At 38.9% G+C, this 20,442-nt stretch overlaps 1 protein-coding gene across 2 annotated transcripts in view; it reads left to right on the top strand.

The window, feature by feature from the left end:
• The window catches only part of eci2 (enoyl-CoA delta isomerase 2), a 33,794-nt gene that overhangs the window by 12,661 nt on the left and 691 nt on the right, over positions 1–20,442 (top strand). For both annotated transcript variants that reach the window (XM_039790804.1, XM_039790803.1), the window contains exons 9-11: positions 884–973; positions 2,277–2,420; positions 2,933–3,094. In XM_039790804.1, coding sequence (XP_039646738.1) covers positions 884–973; positions 2,277–2,420; positions 2,933–3,088 — 390 coding nt within the window. In that variant the 3' untranslated portion in view covers positions 3,089–3,094. The remainder of the gene's footprint in view (positions 1–883; positions 974–2,276; positions 2,421–2,932; positions 3,095–20,442) is intronic.

Genomic DNA, 20,442 nt, shown 5'->3' with positions numbered 1-20,442 from the left:
CAGGGTACACACACACACACACACAGTACACACACACACACACACAGGGTACACACACACACAGGGTACACACACACAGGGTACACACACACACACACACACACACAGGGTACGAATACAATCACCATCAATACCACACACACACAGGGTACACACACCAATAACACATAACACAACACATAGGGTACACATAACACACAGGGTACATACACACACAATAACAGGGTAATAATAATACACACACACAGGGCACATAATACACACACACAGGTCACATACATACATACACAGGTACACATAATAATAATAAACACAGGGTACAATAATACCATCACACACATCACTAATAATACATCATCATTATACACACAGGGTACACACTACACACAGGGTACACATAATAATACACACAGGGTATACACATCACATAACAATAATATCACAATAACACAGGGTATACACATCATCACACACATCAATAACACAAGGCAATACATAATACCACATCATCATCACACAAGGGTATAACAATACACACAGGGGTACACAAACATCACACATCACACACACAGGGTACACACAATATCACACACAGGTATAACAATACCATAACAGGGTACACATACACACAGCACATAACACACACCACACACACAGGGTACAACATCATCAATAAATCACAAACACACACACACAGACAGGGTACACACACTCACACACACACACACAGACAGACAGGGTACACACACACACACACACACACACTTTTAGTCGTGACTTTGCTGCATCTGGCCCCTTGAAGTTGATGATCTTAATATCTGTCTGTCTGTCTCTCTCTCTCTCTGTGTCTGTCTGTCTGCCTGTCTGCCTGTCTGTCTGTCAGGCCACCTTCCACACTCCGTTCAGTCAGCTGGGTCAGAGCGCTGAAGGCTGCTCCTCCTACACCTTCCCCAAAATCATGGGCAACGCCAAGGTACGCACAGTATCAATAAAATATCAATAATAACAATATCACAGTATCTGACCTCTTTATGAAGTGATTACTAACAATATCACAGTATCTGACCTCTTTATGAAGGGATTACTAACAATATCACAGTATCTGACCTCTTTATGAAGTGATTACTAACAATATCACAGTATCTGACCTCTTTATGAAGTGATTACTAACAATATCACAGTATCTGACCTCTTTATGAAGGGATTACTAACAATATCACAGTATCTGACCTCTTTATGAAGGGATTACTACAATATCACAGTATCTGACCTCTTTATGAAGGGATTACTACAATATCACAGTATCTGACCTCTTTATGAAGGGATTACTACAATATCACAGTATCTGACCTCTTTATGAAGGGATTACTAACAATATCACAGTATCTGACCTCTTTATGAAGGGATTACTACAATATCACAGTATCTGACCTCTTTATGAAGGGATTACTAACAATATCACAGTATCTGACCTCTTTATGAAGGGATTACTACAATATCACAGTATCTGACCTCTTTATGACATCATTACTAACAATATCGCAGTATCTGACCTCTTTATGAAGGGATTACAACAATATCACAGTATCTGACCTCTTTATGAAGGGATTACTACAATATCACAGTATCTGACCTCTTTATGACATCATTACTAACAATATCGCAGTATCTGACCTCTTTATGAAGGGATTACTACAATATCACAGTATATGACCTCTTTATGAAGGGATTACTACAATATCACAGTATCTGACCTCTTTATGAAGGGATTACTACAATATCACAGTATCTGACCTCTTTATGAAGGGATTACTAACAATATCACAGTATCTGACCTCTTTATGACGTCATTACTAACAATATCACAGTATCTGACCTCTTTATGAAGGGATTACTACAATATCACAGTATCTGACCTCTTTATGACATCATTACTAACAATATCACAGTATCTGACCTCTTTATGAAGGGATTACTACAATATCACAGTATCTGACCTCTTTATGAAGGGATTACTACAATATCACAGTATCTGACCTCTTTATGAAGTGATTACTGTGTATGAGGAGAAAAGTAGAAAATAAATGACTTGCATTTTTTGCAAACAAAATAAATTCTACTCCCACCTCTGTAAACTGTTAATAGACTGTTAATAGACTGTTAATAGACTGTTAATAGACTGTTAATAGACTGTTAATAGACTGTTAATAGACTGTTAATAGACTGTTAATAACCTGTTAATAACCTGTTAATAACCTGTTAATAACGGTGTCCAGGCCAGCGAGATGCTGCTGTTCAACAAGAAGCTGACTGCGGCTCAGGCCTGTGAGCTCGGCCTCGTCACCGAGGTTTTCCCCGACAGCAGCTTCCAGTCGGAGGTCTGGAGCCGCCTGAAGGCCTACGCCAAGCTGCCCCCCAACGTGAGACACACACACACACACACACACACACACACACACACACACACACACACACTCTAGGGCTGGGCGATATGGAGAAAATATCACGATATTCTTGACCAAAATACCTTGATGTCAATATTGGGACGATATTGTAGGATTGACAATTGCTGCTTTAACAAAATATTATTTACACAATGAGATTTTAGGTAAATAATCATCAGAAATGTCGACACAGTACAGTACATCACTTTACTGTACTGCAGCCTTTAAAACCAGACTTATGTCATATCAGGATATTACAATATCCTAAATCTAAGACGATATCTAGTCTCATATCAAGATATTGATATATTGCCCAGCCCTAACACACACACACACACACACACACACACACAAAACACACACACAAAAACACACACACAAAAACACACACACAAAAACACACACACACACACACACACACACACACACACACACAGGAGAATAATGAATGTCTCTGTTTCCTTTTTTGCATCCCCCTCCCCCCCCAGTCTCTGGCTCTCTCTAAACAGCTGATCCGATCGATGGAGAAGGATCGTCTCCACGCGGTGAACGACGCCGAGGTGGAGCGTCTGATGGAGCGATGGACGTCAGACGAGTGTTTCAACGCCGTCATGAGTTTCTTCCAGGCCAAGGCCAAACTCTGAGACAAGGTGTGTGTGTGTGTGTGTGTGTGTGTGTGTGTGTTGTGTTACTGTCGCATTCTATACCGATGGGGACCTTGACCTGAATACACACTCACAAGGTGGGGACTCCGTGTCATCGTAGGGACCAAAATCAGGGTCCCCACGGCAGACCGCCTCTCAAAGCATAGAAAACAGCTTCCTGATATGCCCAGTTATCAATATCTCCAATGTCCCCTTTGGGGGTTTCATGAGAAAATGTGTGTTTTTGGTAAGACGCTGACGTCCTACTGGCAAACGGTGGTATTGCAAGTGTGTAAACTTTTCTGTGAACATGCGCCCCTCCTGGTAATAAATGGTATTGCAGCATAATGAAAATTTAACTCAGTCAATGATGTGCCCTCCTGGTGGGAGATGGTATTACAGCATAATACAAGTTGAACTTTCTGTTAGCCCAGCCATAGTAACTCAAACTCAGAATACTTAAAATTAAAGTCCTACAATTTGATCAATATCTAGTGGTTTAACATAAAATCAATTTAACCGCCTATTCAATTCCACTTAAAAAAGCTATCTCTGCTTAAACATTTCCTAGAATGTGCTTTTCCTTTTTGTTTAATTTGCAATTGTAACTAAAATGAGGCTATTTATTGTCTAACATAAGAGAATTATGAACAAATCTTGTTGCCTTAGTTAAGTTAAATGTTACATTTTACTGTAATTATATTGCAGATAGCTAGTTTATCTTTCTGTCATAATACTATAACTGTACTTACTTTTCCAGTTACCTGTTTATAGACCTAAATTATCAAGATAGGATTACTGATTTTCAAAATGTTTTTTATCCTGATGATCCATCAAATATACTAGTGAATTAGTGAATCTATTTACAAGTAGTTATGAAACTGTAAAAAACACACCTCACTATATTGGCCCTTCAGATGCATCTCTAAATCTTCTTGCTGAGTTATTTCTTCATAGTTTTGTTTCATACCATTAGAAACTTGGTAATATAGGCTACTAACCATGCATGCAACATCTTCATCATGTCAAACGCCTGTGCCTAATATCTTCATTACCTCATTCATCTAATATAACTATATTACCAGACCTAGTAACCTTGCAAAGATTACAGCTCCTTTACATTACATGTCATTTAGCGAACGCTTTTTTCCAAAGTGACTTCCAATTGCTACATGTGTCAGATGTTGCACGCCTCTGGAGCAACTAGGGGTTAAGTGTCTTGCTCAGGGACACATTGGTTGATGTATCGCAGTGGGAATTTAACCCAAAACCATTATGCTGGAGATGGGGTTTCCCATCTGGCCACATATTTCCAAAATACGAATAGGAAACATCATTTGAGGCTCAGAAAGCACACATCTCACTGACCATGTCTCTGGCACTGGAGCCCTACAGTGCAGTTTGCTCTCCTCGCTTTACGCTCTGTACACTACTGACTGGCCCTCCAGGACCCCCTGTAAAGCTTATATCCAACAATGATGTGTCAGCTTACAGACATGATGTCAAGCAGCTGGCATCCTGGTGCAGCCACAACAACCTGTAACTAAATGCTCAGAAGACATTGGAGATGATTGTGGACTTCAGGAAGAGCCCCCCCCTGAGCACCCTCCATCTGCCCTTAAAGACAGGCAAAGGTTCGAAGATAATAACCCCATTCCACAAGTATCACACGTTCCACATTCCAGCACTCTTTAAATTTTCAGGAGTAACCTTCCAATACAGTAGCTTCCGTGGCAAAAGTTTGAGCTTAAAGTTCCGAACGCACTAAAAGCATCTGACACGCGCGTTTTGAAGTACACCTAATGTTTTAAATGGCCAATACGCAACAAAAGCGTTAGTCTACTCTAGTCTGTTCGCTGTCTCACTGACCGTGATCATAGTTTATTGCTATGAAACTGGCCACACCAGGTGTGAGATCAGCATGATAGTTGTGTGTATACGCCACGGAGATCCGCTCTACAAACAGCCTTCTATTTATTTTTGTTGATGGTGAAACACGAGAGGATGTTTATGATCGTGTGAATCAAGCTCATACATCTGTGCACCTAAACCATTCAAAAATGTCACGGCAACTGAGTGAAAGTTTCTCTTAAAAGCCCAGTAATCATTGTGATGGCATTTACAAATGAGCTGAAAAAATGGGAAGGATTGATGCAGTGGAGGATGAGGAACAAGCACTATATCATACATATTTACAATAATTTTTAGTGACCTGCGCTGTCACTAAAAAAAAACCTATCCGGCATCTGTTTTGTAAGTGCAGGGTCGGTGCCTCTGGTCATGTATCCATAATCTGGACTATAAACTTGTTCTGTAGCTTATAGTCATTATAAAAAAGTGAAAATGAATGAATGCAACTTAAATATTTCTTAATATAAAAAATTAAGTGTCCATTATGGCACAAAAAGTCTAATGCCTCTACTGATTGGGGGATCTGTAACATACAAAACCTTTGCCTAAATAGCGACCTTTTCTACAATACTGCTGGTTCTGTGGTGTTGGCGCTTAAAATCTGATGCCTGCAGTGCGCCATGGAAGCATCAAATGAGGCAGGTCAAATAAGGCAGGTCAAAAGAACTGCGTCAATTATCGCTTTCAGTGCGTTTGGGCCTTGCGTTTGGGCCTTGATTTACAGCATACAACATATTTTTCTTTTGATAGAGAGCAAAAATAAAAGGTAGGCTTTAATATATATAGCCTATTTTATAATTATAACTTCTGTAATATATTTAAGTTTGGAAAAGTTGGGACCTTTACCTATCATCTTTAACATTCTTGGCTCAGTAGTCACCACTGGGACACACATTCAAGAATACACAATATCCCAGGATCTGAAGTGGGATGCAAAAATCAACACCACTGCAAAAGGCTGAAAGAGCATACTTCCTGCTTCTGGTAAGATTAAACAGGACTCAGGACTTAGCCAGACTCAGCTGCATTATCCAGTTTGCTAAATCGATCATTGGTTGAAAGCTACCATATCTATGTTTCCCCCCTCATTAACAAATAACTGTATGTATATATATGACAGCCTTCTGCCACAAACCCCTTATAACCCTCACGCCCTGCTATTGCTATTGCTTACAAAGAAATCTGTATATTCTGTTTGATAAGATCATTACTTACCCTAGCCCAGATTTTCTTTTTTTTTTACACTCAGCCCAACCTAGTTTGATAAAAAATGTAATATGTTTCACATGGATTAATCATGCTGCTGCATCTGTATCCTTCATAACTTGGGCTGTTTAGGTTTAAACAAACAAGCACGTTTCTAACGGTTTGTTCAGGTGTGCCTGGATATTACAGAACTATGGGTCTTCATGTTGAGGTAAATTTCACAAACAGAAAAGTCAAATCCATAATTTAAAGTGTGTTCTCAGTCATCCAGGTCAGAGGATGCCTTGAATTACTCAGCAAGAGCTAAATTGTCTTAAAATAACTGCAAAAAATCAGCAGTCCTCCATTTTAGTAAAAACATGAAAAAAATTGCAATTTCCATATTCCCTTGAATGCAGCAGTAGTGCAGGTGCAGATTGCAGTCCCTCCCTCCCCACCCAATATGTCTCAACTGACCTGGTTGTGACCTCTGAAGCAGAGAGGCCCAGAGGAACAGACAGTTTGGCATGAATTCAGTTTGAGGTTATTTCCAAACAAAACCTCACGTTATTTTATGCTATACATGTTCAATAGACAAACTATAACTAATGCATTAAATATGTATTCATTATAATTATATTTATAGTTATTTAAGAGATGATTAAGATATTTTGATACTTAAGTAATAGCTTACAACATGCCATAGTATGTTGTGATAAAGGCACAACATATAGCAGGGCAGATAATGTTAGCCTAGCACAGACTTTTTGCACAGACAATTTCTTTTACATAAAGCTAATGAAAAGGCACACAATAACAAAAACTAACTTAACAATCGAGACAGAACTAGACAAGCAACTAACTGCTGGCGGCAGTGGTAGAAGAGCAACTCCTGTTTTCTGCTAGATTAAAATTGCTGTGTTTATCAATGAAGAAGGCTTTTAAGAGAGCATAGACAACAACTTCAATTCCTTTTAGTAAAGGGCAGTCTGATGGCAAAATAAAGCGGGGAAAATATTCTAAATATATACAGTATATAGATATTTCGCCAACCAACTCTGTTTCATGGCAGTGTGTGTGCAGATGAACAGCTTTTGTCCGTTGCACCAGCTATCAGTTTGTGTAATGTTGTATCTCAAACTTGGAGTGATACTTGTTGTTCAAAGGAATTCTAATTATAGCTTTTGTATGTGGTTGTTATTATATCACTATTATGAACCAGAACAAATCAGTTTGCTTGATTTGAGCAACCTTTTTATAATATGGTTTTGATATTTTAGTTATGCCACCTCATTGCTGGACTACCATACCTGATATTCAAGCTCATTTGAAGGTTTGGTGCAGTTCAGCTTTATTGCTTTTTTCTCACCATGGATACTTCTGATGTTGCTTCAGATCTGCATCTTATCCCTACATTTCATTTACATATAGATAATATAGTATAAGCTAACAATGATGAATATATTGTTACTTTTGTAATTAACTTTAAAAAAGCTGTAAGGCCTAAAGGGAACTATGAATACAATTCAGAAAACTTTAAGCTCATGTATTAATAACAATACTCAAAACCATATAATTTCTATGGTCCAGACTGCTTAAAGCTGACTACACATAAAAGCCGGCAAAATCGCTCTGCGCGGGCCAATCCATTGAGAGCAGTGCCGCCCAACTAGGCGCTGCTCTACCCCTGGCATCATGCACCTCTCAGAATTGCCGAATTGCTCGCTTTCTCTCAGCACAATTACATTTTTTTTCACTCAAATTCTAAATCAAACAGGACATCTTAAAGGCCCCTTTCAGTGTATTTTGTCATTTTCATGACAATTTTGAGTAACAAGTGAGAGACAGTTTCTGTGTTGTTCTAATAATTGTCTCATTTGTGGTCTGATAAACACTGACTTCATCAAATTGGAAGTTTCTAATATATTATAGAAGAGTTTAGACCAAAGATTGGCGACGAGACACAACTGTTTTCGAACATTGCAGTTTCAGCAGTCTAAACTGGCTCGTCTCAGCTGGACACAAACCGGCTAATGGTGTTGCTGCGACTCAGCTGGTCAAGTCTCCAGAGGCTGGTTTTAAAACGTTAGTCAGCTGGTCGAGTGAGCTTACAAACTATAGAAATAAAATGATCCATAATGCATTTATTTCTGTTACAAACTCTCAGCTGGTGGAAATGGCAGTTTTAGACAGTGGCTCAACGAGCGCTGCAACCAGGGTGTGGTGGAGCGAGTTAGAGAGAGATTGAAGAGAGGGAGCTGCGTTAGAACAAAGTTGAGAATCAGAGAAGTACAATATATGAAATATATTTTGATGAATGTTATGAACATGTAAGATAAAAATATTTATTATAATTATTAATTAATTTTTATTGATGGGGAGAAAAATGTATTAATTTAGTATAAAAACAACCCAATAATAATAAATTAATTAATTTCAAATAATGCCAAATGCATTTGTCTGCTTATATGATAAAAACGTTCAGGGTTTGTAGCGTATGGTTTAAATTGTAGTCTTAAATTGAGCTAATGTTACCACATTCAAAAGAAAACACTGTTACACACAATCTGTCATGTTCAAGTCCCCATCCTGACCACGCCCACCCCCCACTCTGGCCATGTGGCGAACATGAGGTGTGTTTAGGGTCCCCTGCGTGTCCAGGCCCTCCCCTTACATTAGGTGAGTTTGGCGTGGTGTAGATAAGAGCACGCTGACATCATTGATTTTGTTTAAACTGCATACACAAGCATCTATACAGATATTTTGATGAATGTTATGAACATGTAAGATAAAAATATTTATTATAATTATTATTAATTTTTCCTAATGAGGAAAAATTTATCCATTTACTATGTACACTTGTCATTGGCTGAATTTTGTGGAAAAAACTAACTAATAATAAATAAAAAAATAATTATTTTTATTTCAAGTTAAGTCAAAAGCATTCGTCTGCTTATATGCTGAAAGGTTTCAGGGTTCGTTTGGTTTCGATCGTTTTCTCAAATTGAGCTACTGACGCCGTTTAAAAGAAAACACTGTTACACACGTATGTCATGTTCAAGTCCCCATCCCGACCACGCCCATCCCCCACTCTGGCCATGTGGCCAGTGTGTATACCGGAGTCCCCATGGTGTCCAGCCCCTCCCCTCACGTAAGCTGTGAACTCTGCGTCAGATCTTCACTGCACGGACGAGAGCAGGCTGGATTGATGGATCAGGGAGAGATGGTGAGTCTAAAATTGATTTTACTTCCATTTAAACCGTTTACAATTCTGTTTAAAATAGATTTGTACTGTTTTCACGTGTAAAGCAATTCTTATAGATACATTTGAAAGTAAAATGTTAGAAGGCTAACTTATATCTTGTCAGCCAAATAAGTTAATGCTAGCTAGTTTACTGGCAGCTAACATTACAATTTATAAACCAACACCATCTTAGTTTACAGTAAATTGTGCCGTCGTCGTGTGAAATGGAAACCTTAGTTTAGGACAGTAGCAGGTGTGCTTCTCAGGACCAGGTCAGCCATTTAGTAACGGTGCGACACATGCGTGACCTGTCGCCATTTTGCAACTTTTACCTGCAATAGCAGAAAAGAATGTGACGCACACACAGCCTGACTTTAAGGTGATTTACCAATAAGCAATACGGCAGAATACGTTTATAACACGGCTGTTAAAGTTAACGCGTACTATCGCGGGGGAATCTTTTTTTTTTTAACTACAAACACGTTTTTAACATTGTTTAAACAGAGCAGCCAATGTTTTTGCAAGCTGACGGCCGTGTGTGGCTTGCTAAAACGCGGAGATTGAAGGACAGAAGTGTAATTTATGGTTCTGTGGAGGCTCCACTTTATCCGGAGCTCCACGGAAGTGGCCTGAAGTTTACTTGTGTGGAGGAGTGTGCATCGAGCGAAAGCGCCGCGTGGTTGTGTGTAGGGGGATTTTAAACAAAAGTATATAATCAAGAGAGATGGCTGCAGTATTGTTAAATGCACTGATACTGAGCTGAAATGAAAGGCGCGTGCAACATGTGTCTTCAGTCAGAATCATCAGTGCTGGGGGATGTTGAGTGAGAGGGAGTGGTGACTACAGAAGGAGAGGCGGCTGCATTTTCTAAAGGGAACTATTTTCTCCAGAGAGATAAATATGTTGTACTTAAAGATTTTCCCATAACATGCTATCAGGTTTTCTGGACTAATATTTTACAGTTTTGTGGTGTTAATTGGTTTATAAGCACTGAGCATTTGTATGGCTTAAGAAAGATGTATAATGTTGAAAGCCCCATTAGACTCAAAGTTTTCATTATTTCATCAGACACAATTGAAAATATTTATTTTTTTACCTATTAATTTATAGAAAATATGGACATACAGTGTAATGCTCTATGATTGTGTATGTGGCACATACTGCCAAATAAACTGTAGAAGCTAAAATGTGTGACTAATATGATATATGATATGACTTGCAGGAAGAAGATTTGACAACCATTCGTGGTCACTGTGACAGCCCCTTTAAATTCTTCAGGTCAGTAAAGTCATAATTGGAAGACAACCGTGATATGAATTTGCACTTAATGATCTCTTTTTGGTCATTTTGCTGGTACACATAAAAATGTCTGGTATAGAATGTTTGTTTGGAAATATTGTCATGGAAATCAGTGTTGGTTTGGTGCATGAGACTCAGAAAGTTGATGTGTTGCATGGCAAAGGCTCGATTTGATTATTCCACCTGCAGTTTTGTTGATAAATCCAACTTTCTGAGTCTCATGCAGGGTTATCTCTGCCATTATAGAGCTTAGGGGCAGCGCTGAAGCGTATAAACATAAAAACAATTTGGACAGCATCTGGACTGCGAACATAGACTGTATAGAAGCCGATGAATGGGAGGGGCTCCTGCTTGTTGTCTTCTGGACACGTGCTGTATGATGGACACAACCACACACACACACCATGCATGTTGCACACGCAGCCCCAGGTACAGCCCACACATTAGATAGTGTGTGGTGGAAAAAGAGAGGGGAAAAAGAGAGGGACTTGTGTTTGTCTGTGAGTATAAAGTTAATAATCATTTGCATAATACATGTGAATGTAGAAGTGCAGTCTGTGTACATTGTAAATTGACTCTTTGTTGTTGTTATATATACATTTTACTTTTTCTATTATTGCTAAAATTGTATTTTAATTATTGTTTTTGTGTGAAGCACATTGTATTGCTGCCATGTATGAAATGCGCTATACAAATAAATCTGTCTTGCCTTACAGCTGATCGAGGGATGAATCCATCTGGACACCAGAATGAGGTAAGATAGAGGCTACACATGGGATATTATGTTAGATGGACAAAGAGAGATGGATCTTAAGAACAGTTATTTTACAGGAACGAAACTGTCACATGCGTCGTCTTGAGAAACTCAGAAGACATCATGCTTTGTGTGAGGAGAGATACAGGAAATCTAGTATTGAGCAAGCAAATAAAGAGCGTGAGAGGACTCTCCATCTACACACGCTGTTGAATGTGGTCAGTGATAATGCTATTGATTTTAATAGTACAGGAGCCAGTTAAGTCAATGTGAGTAACACTATTATTGATAGGTTGAATAGGGTGACCACCTTTCATGCATTGTACTTGAGACTCACACATGAACCTTTCTCCCGCCTGCAATTATCGCACAAAATCTCCATCAGCTGTCATATATAAAGGTAAATATGATGCATAATGCGCGAGCTTGTAGACTTCATGTGAGCACTTGTAGACCATGAGGTCACAGGAAAAAAAACATGAGTTTGTAGAAAAAATCTGAACTTGTAAATTGAGATTTTCACTCAAAAAATTCACACAACCGTGATCTGAATGTGATGTTACAGAAAAAAATAACACTAATTCACAAATGTGTAGATTTATTTTACCATAGATACAATGGCAGTAGCAAATTTGTAATGTAACTTTTTTTTGTGATTTTTTTTTTTTTTTCTTTGTTTTTTATTATTTGAGTCCATTTTCCAGCACAACCACAACATTGCTAACAACATCTTAATCAGTCACTGCAACTTTACATACATCTCACGTCACAAAGCTCCATGCTACACTAAATGAGCAAGACAGAAACCCTGCTTTCCCTGTTCTGTTGGCTCAGAGCTCCACAGCCGTAGTCCACAGGTACAAATTAGTTTTGCACCAAATATATCGCAAGAAGTGTTGCAAAAGTCGAGGCGCACAGTTTCACCACTTGGTGATGCGAGAGAGCACTATATAAAATTGCAGTGACAGATTTGAGAGGTTGTAATCACTGAGTTGTGATGTGATGGAAAATGAACCTAAGTAAAAAAAATGATGGGTAAATGTTGCATTAAAAGTTTGCAGCTATCATTGTATCTATGTAAAAATCAATTGACACGTTTGTGAATTTTTTTTTCTGTGATTTCACATTCAGATCACAGGTGTGTGAATTTTTTTCAATAGGTGAAAATTTTTCTCTTACAAGATCAGATTTTTGTTCTACAAGCTCTCACATTTTGCACCATATTTACCTTCATAGTCATAAATTACGGCGGCAAGGCAGATATATAAGCTATAAGTTTACAATGTTGTTTTCCCTGTGTAGGTATTTTTAAAGTGGAAAATGAAAACAATCCAACAGCTACCTGTAATGACTGCCTATAACTGCATCCTCAATAATAATGCGGTCATCAGCTACAAGTTTATGAGAAAAGTTCAGCAGCACCATAAGAAGAGCTGTGGCTAGTAACATTAGCATTATGTTTTATTATGCTCAGCAACTGTAATCATTCATTTAAAGCATTCTTGCCATAGGCCCTCATACATGTTATTGGTTCATTATGGCTGCTGTTTAAACTCACGCCGTAAGTCAACTAGCCTGCAACACAAATCAAACATAGCCTGCCTTTCTGTCATGCCAATGTAAACTTCCTACTTTTTAAGCAAACACACCTAGCAATCTCTTCCTCTCTCTGCATCATGTTTTTATTTAACAACATGGCATCATAACTGGCTTATGTGAGCCATTGCAGGATAATCCAGTATTTAGCCTGAGTTGTAGGTTTCATATTTTTTCCAAGTAAGGTTTTGCTTTGTGTAAGTCATTGTATTATAGATTTTGTTTTATAAAATCACAGTGTTGTACATAATCTCAAGTAATAATAAGCCTACATGAATCCCACCATAATATGTCACATTTTCATCATTAGGTTAATCTGTAAAAAAAAAAATGCTTGTTAGGCTTTATCCATCATCATCATCAGTGTCAAAGATTACAGCTTTTCAACGGTGGTCATCCAAATGTTGAGTAGAGTCAGTCAGTTTAGCAGGTTATACTAGGTACGTTAGATGTGGTGCATAATAATACTAATATGGAATGTAGTCGGAGAGGAATTCTAAAATAAATTAGTTTTAACAGAAAAATTATCAATAAGTAAATGGCATACATTTATTTTAACTAACAACAATAATTTTGTTTTTTATTTGATCCCCAGGAAATGGACCAGAGCTCTTCTGACCCTACAGTGATCCTTGAACTAAGTTCCGTCCCTGAAAAGGAGGACATAAGCGTTCCTGAACTCAAGAGAGCAGAAAGTGTATATGTAAGTTCACATACAATCCAATGCACAACTTGGTCTGACAATAACAGTAGTGGGGGAAATTGTCTTGGTTTTAACCTGTTAAGTCCAGTAACTGGTACTGGTTCCACAGCACAGTAAGTGGTCGCAGCTATTGTAAATTTGTGCTTATTGACAACTCTAGGTTAATCACAGCCTCATGGAACTTTAAGACGCAACATCTGAAACTCTAGACCAATACTTTTCTGAGCAATTTTCAGAAAATATACAAATCTTATTGGCTCACTGACACTGATGGGATTCTGCCTACTCCTCCGGTACTTACATTTGGTATTTAATGATATGGCATTTTTTCTGTAATCAATGGTATTAAAGCAATTTGATTCGGTGTCTAAAAGTATTGAAGTCCAAATACCCAGCCCTACTAGAAAATGTAACAAAGTTGGTGTAGCAACTAATCACACATAATTGACCACAGAAATGGCCATCACTAGGCATGACTATATTTTAAAAATATTGATACATCAGGTGAATGTAAAAATGTTTATTAACCTTTTATTTGATAGAAAAAATTTACATAGTGTCAACATGTATCTCACATGCCAGCCTACACCAACCTTTTTTTAAATATGAGATTATGGTGTGAAAAATGTTATTTCCCCTTGCAGGATTAATTAAATTTCGGCTTCTTCTTTAGCTTACCAGAAAAACTCTTGGATATTCTACAGATGACTCAATTAGCCTTGAAGACAGAGAGGACAGTGAGGACGAGTACGTTCCCTACTCAGTTTCTGAATCAGAAGATTCGATTTTAGAGAAAGAAGTTCAAGGGCACCGGGCCGGTGGAAAGGCAAAAAGAGGCAGAGAAAAGAGAAGAGAGGTAGAGAAAGAAAGGGAAGCAGGAAGAAAGAAAGGAGGAAAGATGTCAAGTTTACATGAGAGTGAGTACGTTTCACCTTCAGTTTCTGAGTCAGAGGATTCCCTTTCAGAGAAAGAAGTTCAAGTGCACTGTGGTGATAGAGAGGCAGTGAGAGGAAGAGCGAGAAGAAGAGAGGCAGAGGGACAAAGAGCGGAGAGAAGAGAGGCAGAGGAAAGAGAGGAAGAGAGAGGAAGAGAGAAGAGAGGAGAAGAGAGGAAGAGAGAGAAGAGAGGCAGAGGGACGAAGACTGAGGAGAAAGGCAAAGAGAGGAAAATCGAGCAGAAGAGATGCAGAGGGAGGAACAGAGAAAGGAGAAAAGCTATCAGTCACATGAGAGAGTATGTTCCACCTTCAGATTCTGAGTCAGAAGATTACGTTTCCGAAGACAAGTGCACCAAGATAAAAAAGAGGCAAAGAAAGGAAGAGAAGAGAGACAATGAGAGGGATAGTGAGAGGAAGAGAAGAAAGGCAGAGAGAGAAGTAAAACCAGAGAGTGGAAAAAGAAAAGTGGGGTACTGAAAGAAAGCGAGAAAGTAAGAAATGAGCAGAAGGGAAGAGAGAAAGGAGAAACTGTCAAACTCAAGTTCCTTATCAGACAATGAAGAAGAACTAGAGCATCCATGGATGAGAGCATATTTGGCGCAAGGAGCATAGGGATCTTTCTTTGACGTTTTCCCTGGATCTCTATGCGCTTCTCTCTAGGTCAGTTAATCCAATTTCAACATCTGGATGAATTGAAGAGGTGTATCTCATGGTGAAAGCTTTGAGAGGCATTTTTGCTACCTCGCCCTCTCTCCTGCGATTAAACAGTATAATCTCACCGAGTGTAAGGTTGGCCAAATCCGACCAGCTTTTATTTGGTGCTCCAAGCAGTTTTGTTTGGCACTCACTCCTCTGTTCATCAATGTACTTGTGCATTCTTTTAACATCCTCAGTGAAGGGAAGGAGCGTAGGTGCATTCCACTTTGCTTCTTTTAGATTCCTGAGTGCATGTGTTGACACACACTCATTCCATCGGGCTTCATAAAGCCGCTTGAATGTCGCACATTGTGCAGGGCACTCTCATCTTGTGACATCATGGCTTCACATTCGACTATTTTTGCCAATTTTTTTAGGTTGTGGCCTAGCTTTAAAGCCAGTGATGGGAGTTTTGTACAGACCTTTCTCCTCATCAAAATCAGCCACTTTCTTCACAGCTTCCACCACATGAGTAAAGTTACCTGGAATAAAGAAATAGTTAGTTCTCTTAAGTTTGCCAATTCACTTTGCTTTATGCATTAGTCTTCCGGTCTCTTATCTTTTGCCTGATGTATTCGTGTTTTGTTACGTCATGTCCAAGCTTACTGTAAAGCTTCTCTCCAAGTCTTAGTATCCACGTTTCACTTCGAACTGTGTCCATTATTTTCATCCTGATGCATGAAATTATGCTGCCATTTACAAGTTTCACAAAGTTGACTGTACGGTAAAATTGGTGCTGTGCAACCGGAACCAACTTTCTTGGCCAGATGACTTCTTCGCATGAGCCTCCACGAGGCTTTCCTTTTGAGTAATGCCTCACAATTAATGCAGTGCATATATTCATTTGGGCTGACAGGTTCACTGTTCTGCTGACTTGGGATCATCACTCCTCTTCCATCTTTAAGCACCTTATTGTTATGTATACAGTCACCTCTATTTCTTAGGAGAGTAAGTTGAATTCTCAGTTGTTTAGATCCTTTCGGAAAACTTACTGTTCTTTTCAACTCCGCTAAATTACTACGTCTTGCCTCCAAGTGGTGCGCCATTTTACTGAATGGCAAAAAGCAAAAGCAGCAGTATGTTTTTTTTTTTTTTTTTTAACTGTATATTCTGGCCCCATCTTTCTTTTTTTAATTTCATGACTGAAACCTCATTACAGTGCAAGACCATTTAGAGTCTTCATTGTCTGTTAAGGAACTTGAGTTTGACAGTTTCGCTCCTGGATCCTTAAGGTCTCTTGTTGAGAATCGCATGCAATGTGGAGTTCCCAATGAAAACCACTTCCTGTTTGGAAGGCCTGAAGCACGAACACACCTTAAAGGATCAGATGCTATCCGACAACTTGCACGCAAGTGTGGGGCCAAGCATCCAGAGGCCCTGTCATTCACTAAATTGAGGAAACGTGGCCACCATGTCAAAAGTCCTAAACTTACATGATAATAAAATGGATGACCTTGCTGAATTTCTTGGCCACGACATTAGAGTACACAGACCGTTCTACAGGCTTCCCGAGGGTACATTACAGTTCGCAAAGATCAGCAAAGTCCTTGTGGCCCTTGAGCGAGGACAAATGTCAAACAATACGCTTACGGGGTATGTGGGAAGGGATAGAGAGAGAGAGGCAAGGTGTATGTAAAGGGAGAGAGACAGTATGTAGGGATAGAGAGCAGGTATGTAAGAGAGAGGGCAAGGTGTATGTAGGGAGAAGAAAAACAGGTATGTAGGGATAGAGGCAGGTATGTAGAGAGAGAGACAGGTATGTAGAGGAGAGAGAGGTTTGTAGTGATAGAGAGACAATCATGTGGAGAGAGACAGGTATGTAGATGAGAGAGAGACTAGATAGACCGAGAGAGAGAGAGAGAGAGAGAGAGAGAGAGAGAGACTAGATAGACAGAGAGAGAGAGAGAGAGAGAGAGAGAGACTAGATGGAGAGAGAGACAGGTATGTAGAGGAGAGAGAGGTTTGTAGTGATAGAGAGACAATCATGTGGAGAGAGACAGGTATGTAGATGAGAGAGAGACTAGATAGACCGAGAGAGACTAGAGAGAGAGAGAGAGAGAGAGAGAGAGAGAGACTAGATAGACAGAGAGAGAGAGACTAGATGGACAGAGAGAGAGAGACTAGATGGAGAGAGAGACAGGTATGTAGAGGAGAGAGAGGTTTGTAGTGATAGAGAGACAATCATGTGGAGAGAGACAGGTATGTAGATGAGAGAGAGACTAGATAGACCGAGAGAGACTAGATAGAGAGAGAGACTAGATAGACAGAGAGAGAGAGAGAGAGACTAGATGGACAGAGAGAGAGACTAGATGGACAGAGAGAGAGAGACTAGATGGACAGAGAGAGAGAGAGACTAGATGGACAGAGAGAGAGAGAGACTAGATAGACAGAGATAGACTAGATAGACAGAGAGAGACTATATAGAGAGAGACTAGATAGACAGAGAGAGAGACTATACATATATATAGAGAGACTAGACAGACAGAGAGAGTTTAGATATATATAGACTAGATAGACAGAGAGAGAGAGAGAGACTAGATAGACAGAGAGAGAGGCTATATAGAGAGAGAGAGACTGGTATGTAGGGATAGAGAGATATGGGTATGTAGAAAGTGTTCCTGAACATTTTTTTTAAATAAGAAACAGAGGTAGAAAGAGAGACACATACAGAGACAGACATGTTTGTAGAGAGAAATTCAGGTCGGCAGAGACAGACAGGTTTGTGGGAAGTGAGAGAAAGAGGTGAAGGAGAAGGAATGATCATAGCAAAGAGCCAGGATAAGTTAATTTGTGTATGGATGAGTTGTGACAATAAAGTTCATCTGCAAAGTAAACAGCATTGCTTCTGTGGCATTTCTTGAATGAAATCCTATTCGATGCAGAAACGGACCACTTGACCACATAAAATAACATTTGTCACCAACTATTCTATGAATAAATTAACTAGGTGAATCTGTGTTAAGAATCTTGACTTTTTAAAAATCAGACTTATAATAAGGTTTATTCAATTCAAATGACTTTATTGACTTAACATATTGCCAAACAGTGTTGAAAAGTTAACATTACAGTAATGACAATTCAATAAAATAAACTAGAATATATAAAGTACTACAAGTCAAAAGCTGGTTGGAACAATACCGAAAGGAAACAAAGCCAAATTAACAGAACAAGTACAAGGTGCAGGCGACTGCTGCTGTCACTCACTGTCCCTCAGTTTCTGGAAGCAACACAGACTGCTGCCTGCTCACAGCTCTTAGTGTCCTCTCCCAGTAGGACTGGTAATTTAATTTAATCTGAGAGCTATAGAAAACCTTTTGGTTCTTATATATATATATATTCTTTGGAAATATAGTTTCCAAATGTTTATATATTTGACATGTTAAGTGAGGAAGTTTGGCTCTGTTTTAGGCTCACTAAGGGTGCAATCAGTGGACAGCCTTTGCTCTACAGGGAGCCAGGTTTTCCTTTGTCACCTGTTTTCAATGGCAAGGCTGTGCGCACTCAGTCTGTACTGTGCCGATCCGTAACCATGCTCAAATAATCTGCTATGGTGTCCTGTTGATTTAGAGCAACAAAACATGTAGTTTTTAAACAAAACTACAACATCTATTGGAAAATAGATGATGTAGTTTTGTTTAAGCTGTGGTGTAATCTAGTTGAGTTGTTGGTTATGTTCCTGATGCTTTGGTGGAACAGGTTTGTGAACTCAGCTGGGTAAGCGGGTGTCCATTTTTGTTCATCTCTTGGCACTTGATAATATGAGAGGGGTCACTATGTTTAGATGTGTCCAAAATTTAATTGCTTATTTTTGGTTTTAAGTTCTGATAAACTGGCTTAATTCTGCCTCTTTGCATTATATTTAGTTTTCCTCTCGACATGTAGGAGAAGCTTACAGAACTCTGCATGCAAGCTGTCAATAGTGTGTTATCTTATTGATTCAATTCTTGTTTTGTAAGTGTACCGGACCCCCACCTCGCTGGTATGGAGTGCACTTGGTTCAAACACACAACTCAAATGAGTTTTAGCCAAATTCTAATTGGCATTTTGTTTTTAAATTTTTGTACAGCATACAAAGTCCTGCGTTCATTAAAAAGTCATTAAAATGCCCTTTACATTACTTTCAGTAGCTTTGTAGAACAATCTTGTGTCAAATATACACTAAAGCTTTTTGAAAGTAAATAAAAAAGCATGTATATTCTTTTATATGTTTATCAATGAGGGTATATAGGGTATAAATATGATCAGCGGTTTTATTGTGATGTCAGTAGTCTGGTGTTTGAGTGGAGGATAGGGCATAACAGGTCTGTTTGCGGAGCAGAGCTACTCTCTTTAAACCAGCTTGTCCACCCTTGCAGAATCAGTAAACAGTTAATTAAAAAAACATTAAATGGCCAAAACAAACTTAAGACAGGCAAGAGGAGCATCAAAACATAAAAAACAAAAACCATGGAAGCGCCACCTGGTGGCTACTTTAATTATTTCACCTGTACTATACAACAACGAGTGATAAAAGTAAATATGAGGTCTTTATAGCTGAAAAAAAAATGTATATAATAGAAGGAGGAGTATTTCAATGGAATGGGGGTATAAATATTATAAATATTAAAAGAATTTGCCATGTGTCCCCATAGGGTTGGTGAAAGTCAGGTTTGACCTTTATTTGTGAAATCCTAACATTTGAAGTGATTTTCAGGATCCCAGAATCAAAAAAGAATTTTTGGAGTTGAAACCATGGCTCTAGCTCATTTAGAAGTAGTAGTTTAGAAAGGGTCCCCATGTACATTCGCTATGTCATGAGTCCCCACCGGATAACAAAAACGGGTATGTGTGTGTGTGTGTGTGTGTGTGTGTGTGTGTGTGTGTGTGTGTGTGTGTGTGTGTGTGTGTGTGTGTGTGTGTGTGTGTGTGTGTGTGTGTGTGTGTGTGTGTGTGTGTGTGTGTGTGTGTGTGTGTGTGACAGCATATCTCCACCAGACTCCATGTAAATAATCAGGACTTTTAGCGTGTATAGAGCCAGCATATCTCCACC

Source organism: Perca fluviatilis, chromosome 22 (assembly GCF_010015445.1).
Source record: "Perca fluviatilis chromosome 22, GENO_Pfluv_1.0, whole genome shotgun sequence".
In the NCBI taxonomy this organism is placed as follows: Eukaryota; Metazoa; Chordata; class Actinopteri; order Perciformes; family Percidae; genus Perca; species Perca fluviatilis.
Note: the sequence above shows the minus strand (reverse complement) of the source record. Positions and strands in the feature narration are given on the sequence as shown.